At 46.1% G+C, this 5,000-nt stretch overlaps 1 protein-coding gene across 1 annotated transcript; it reads left to right on the plus strand.

Annotated features, from left to right (window-relative positions):
• Positions 1 to 3,833: 3,833 nt before the first annotated feature.
• abhd17b (abhydrolase domain containing 17B, depalmitoylase) lies at positions 3,834 to 4,300 on the plus strand (the record flags this gene model as incomplete). The annotated part of the gene is made up of 1 exon (XM_068760176.1): positions 3,834 to 4,300. A coding segment is annotated over exon 1 (467 nt), but the record flags the coding sequence as incomplete, so codon positions are not given.
• Positions 4,301 to 5,000: the final 700 nt, after the last annotated feature.

Genomic DNA, 5,000 nt, shown 5'->3' on the forward strand with positions numbered 1-5,000 from the left:
ATGTTTTAGGAGTGTTCATTATTCCTACGCTGCAGAGAGTCCGCAAAGGCATCCAGGGAGGAGGGGCGGTGTGTGTGTGTGGGTGCCGCGAGGAGGAGGAGGGGAACGGGAGAGCTGCGTAGCTCCCGCAGCTCTCCCGTTCTCCTCCTCCTCCTCGCGGCACCCACACACACAGAGAGTTACCCGTCGTGTGCTTATTCCAGCGTCCGACGGACGCTACATTATGATATTTTTTTAAAATATTAATCTACCTGTTAGCTGTTACTTTTTGTCCTCTTTGTTTACTGGTCCTTTGCGGTGTTTTCTGCCTCGCGTTTCTTGAAAAACTGATCCAATGGCGTCTGCTTTTGCCGGCTTTTGACAATCCGTCGGAAATGTGCGAGGCAGACGTCATCATAATGAGCAATAGCCCGACTTGTCAACACTTTTTCCGGGTGACACGAGGGGGACACGAATAGCGTGCTGGGATACACGCATACGCAACGGGTTGCCAGGCAGATTTTAGGCGATAGCCAATGGCAGAGCAGCTACGAGCAGCTATTTTTGACTTCGTAGCCTGAAACGCCTTCGTAACGTGAGGCAATATTTTCCCATTCAGAAACTTCGTAACCTGAAAATTTCGGATGTAGGGACATTCGTAAGCTGAGGTACCACTGTACCTAATCCAGAAAAAAGAATCACTAGTCCTGCTAGAGACCATCCTCTCTGATCTGCATATGCATCAGGTCGGTCATCCATCAAACAGAATTTATTTGAAAAAATAAATATAATGCACGCTTGTAAATTGAAGACAAAGAGTAATAATAATAATAATAATAATTGATTTTTTTTATAGCGCTTTTCTGATTTGCCTCTTCTAAAGTCACACCTCTGATCATATGCTTTTAATAGTTTACATTAGGTGCTAGTAATTTAAACCAATAGTGTCTTTAATGTGAATACATGCAAACAAGGGGCTCCTTTTCCTCTTGCAAGAGCAAAGGGGAAATTATTCAGACCTTGTCTTAAATGCCAAATGCAACCAAAGAGATAACTGGAAGATAAGAATGGCACAAATAAATAATTTAAGTGAATTCCATTAATTGGTGGTAAATGCCTCTCATTGTCCTCAAGGTGGCAGACTTGAATGACTTGAACTGCTGATGGTAAGAAATCCACATTCGTTAATGGCAGATGTTCACAATACAGATCAGAAAAGGATGATCATTTCTGAGTTGTGTATTCGTAACTGGACACACGGAGATCATTTAACAAAGTGTCACTTACGGAAGCACGATGTCCTCTTTCTTCCCACACTTGCAGCAGATCTCGAGATGAAGCGAGCAGGGATTACAAATAACGTGATATGCATCCTTCACAGTCTTCTGAGAACACTTGACACTACAAGAAACCCCCCCCCCCCACAAAGTTATGGATTTTCACATTTCAACCCCTCTGAAATTCTTTGTATTTTTAAAGCAATAACTAAACTAACTGGATCCCTTTTTGGATTCTCTTGTTTTGATGATTAATCACGAGTCAAAACTAAAAGTAATTCATTTATTTAGAAATCAGATTAAATGAGATTTACACATCAGAAACTGCACCGCAAAGACGCTTCTATTGTAATAATGTCATTTTACTCACCATTTCCGGGGTTGCGTTAGAGACTTGTATTTGCTATACTTTACTTTCCACTCTAGAACGTCCTTGCAGTGTTGACAAAGCCCATCGTGAATCTTTGAGTTTGCCTTCTACAATCAAAACAGAAAAGTGTGTGTGTGTGTGTGTGTGGCATAATTTAAAGAGAAAACACGGCCGAGCGTTCAGATTAGCTCCGAGGCGGCTAACGTGAGGCTAAAGGCAAAGCTAACGTGAGGCTAAAGGCAAAGCTAACATACCTTGACTTGTACCGTCGCTCCGTACTTGTCGTTTTTGAAGGCAACCGCATTTTGATGCTTCTGACCTCGCGAGCGGGACACATTACCTTTCTGAGAACTCATATTTCTTTAAAGTGATTTTTTGTTAGCTCTTACAGAGCCCTCACATGAATGGAGCGGACTGAGTACTAACCCGGAAGGAGTGCGCACGCGCCATGCAACGTCATCGAGGTCAAACTGTTTTATTTTTTAAAGTGATTAAAATAAACCACGGTAGAGAATTGTTTGTTGCAATAACAAATATAAATAAACGCCAGTGCTTTCTAACATTGCGAATGGGTTTAATAAGTTACCAATATTTAAAGTTCAATGACGTCACGTGCACGTTAAAAAAGGAAAGAAACCACATCCCTCGTTACTGATTGGTCTTGTCTCACAATAGTAATCTCCAATTCGTTCCCGTGTATGTCAATCAATAGATGAAGTCAACACTGAGAGGTCCCGCCCATAAATGTAAAGAACTCGTTTGCCATTGGTGGATTCCTTTCAACAATTCATGCGCTATTGCGCCATGGCGCCGTCAATCATCTCATGTCGTTTTGGACGCTAAAATAACAATCAGAACGACGTTCGGAAGCGAGCGATACCACCGAGGACTGTTTCAGGACGTGTGCGGAGATTTTGAGTTCGTTCTGTTCCTTTTTAAAGATCGATCCATGTCGCTGCTGAGCTCCGGGGCGTCGGTTATTTTTTAATTAATCGATCTCGTTATCATTCAGGAGCATATATTGACAAAACCGAGCGGAGGGAAAAGGACGCATCTGATAGTTTTTCTCACAGTTGCGTTGACAAGAGGATCAATCTGACCGATGTTTGCCTTATCGATCTCCTGGCATCGAGAAGAAGATCATTGGTAGGCTCGGTTTATCGATAACACCTGACTGCGGCGACATTGGCACCTCGAAATTAAAAGAACGAAACAAAGAAGGACCCCGGATCTGCCGTCCAGGTAATGCCCCGTCTCCATTGAGAACACGCGCGCACGCACCGTGTGCGTGGTTAATTAGCCCATCTCATTTATTTGGCATTAAATTGTATTTATAACCAGAATCTCGCTGAACTGCTTGCACCACCATTTTACAGTAAATCACGGAGGCACCGTTCTGTCTCCAAGGCTTGGCATTATGGGCTATTTTAGGGAATAAGGGAACCCGACTGCCCCCCCCCCCCCCTTTGGATTCCACAGCATCCTTCAAAAAGTGGCAATTATAGACCACAAGTGGCTATAAATACCACGCACCTCATTAAGTTGATCCATTTTCTTTAGTCTTCTTTTATATGGAATTGGAAGATATCACATCTGGTTCATCACTTTTACTTTGAAACTTCTTAGGAGGACAAAGGGGCTATTACAAACGTGTGTGTGTGTGTGTGTGTGTGTGTGGGGGGGGGGGGGGGGGGGGGGTGCCAGATTATTTCCCAGGAACACCAAATAGGAGAAGATGCTCTGCCGCTGGAATTGCTTTTCTACAAATAGGACCTGTAAAGAAGAGAGAATTGTGAATTCATAACTTATTTGCATAAACATTGAAGGTGCACCTGCAAAGCTGCAAAAGTGTGATTTATGTGTAGCTCCCTTATGGGAAACTCAGTCTTCGGCCTATTCGAGGGAATGTGCAGTTATGTAGAGTCAAATTTCAAAGCCAATCTCCAGAGCTGCTGTAGTCCTTGTCTTAAAGCATCCTCGGGGGGGGGGGGGGAAACGAGGAAGCTTTTTAAGTCGCTGCCTGAAAGCCACTGGGGAGTCCCCTGCTTTATCATGTGACAAAGACGGGGGCATAGTAATTCACTTAAGACGGCTGTGTTACAGGATTTGGGTCTTGTGATCTTCATTTTTAATTATCATCTTATCCCCAGTTCCCACAGGCGTACAGTTAACCCTTGCCCGCCCTCCCTCCTGCAGCGTTTTCGAGGATGCACCACTTATCCATCAGCGAGCTGTGCTGCCTGTTCTGCTGCCCACCGTGTCCCAGCAAGATCGCCTCCAAGCTGGCCTTCCTGCCCCCCGAGCCCACCTACAGCCTCATGTGTGACGACAGCGGCAGCCGATGGACGCTCCACCTCTCGGAGCGCGCCGACTGGCAGTACTCGTCCCGCGAGAAGGACGCCATCGAGTGTTTCATGGCGCGCACCTCCAGAGGGAACCGCATCGCCTGCATGTTTGTCCGCTGCTCCCCCAGCGCCCGGTACACGCTCTTATTCTCCCACGGGAACGCGGTGGACCTGGGACAAATGAGCAGCTTCTACATCGGTCTGGGCTCGCGCATCAACTGCAACGTCTTCTCCTACGACTACTCGGGGTACGGCGCCAGCTCTGGGAAGCCTTCAGAGAAAAACCTGTACGCCGACGTGGACGCCGCCTGGCAGGCGCTCCGGTCACGGTAAGAAGAAGACGTGGCGATGGATTGAGTGAGGAGGGGGGCTAACGGGGGGGGGGAAGCAGGACTAATATTACAATAAATTGCGATTGAGCAGACCCGAAACTGGGAGCGAAGAGGTTCGACAAACAGTCAGAAGAATGCGGAGTCTGATGACCTTTGTTAGGGGGCCAATCAGATTTCCCTCAAATGCACGAACTCCTGAAATCCACTCGTGATGGGGGAGGCAAACATAGTAAACACTTCCTGGTGCAGGGAGGCCGGCGTTTTAGTCTGACTAGTACTCTGAAATATTTTCATCCCAGCTCAGAAAGTACATACCGTATTGGCCCGAATATAACACGATGATTTTTGCATTGAGATTAAGCTGAAAAAGTCGGGTCGTGTTATATTCGGGGTCTAGACATTATACCCATTCTGAACGCTAGTTGGCGCCAGATATCGTTACAACGAATGGTGAACTGAACTCCCCAGGCCAAAGCAAACGCCTATCATTATTTTATTGCGATGTTTTTCCTTATTCATATGTTGTGAGATGTGTCTGTGTGGATGTGTGTGTGTGCACGTGTCCAGCTGGGGCGTGTCCCGCCGGAGCGAGTGAGTGTGTGAGAGAGAAAGAGAGAGAGCGCGCAGGGCAGCAACAGAGAGAACTAGGAGACAGAGATATGCGAGCGATAGGAGGAAACAGAGTTTTGTTTAACAG

The sequence above is a fragment of the Brachionichthys hirsutus genome, unplaced genomic scaffold (assembly GCF_040956055.1).
Source record: "Brachionichthys hirsutus isolate HB-005 unplaced genomic scaffold, CSIRO-AGI_Bhir_v1 contig_1316, whole genome shotgun sequence".
NCBI classification, from domain to species: Eukaryota; Metazoa; Chordata; class Actinopteri; order Lophiiformes; family Brachionichthyidae; genus Brachionichthys; species Brachionichthys hirsutus.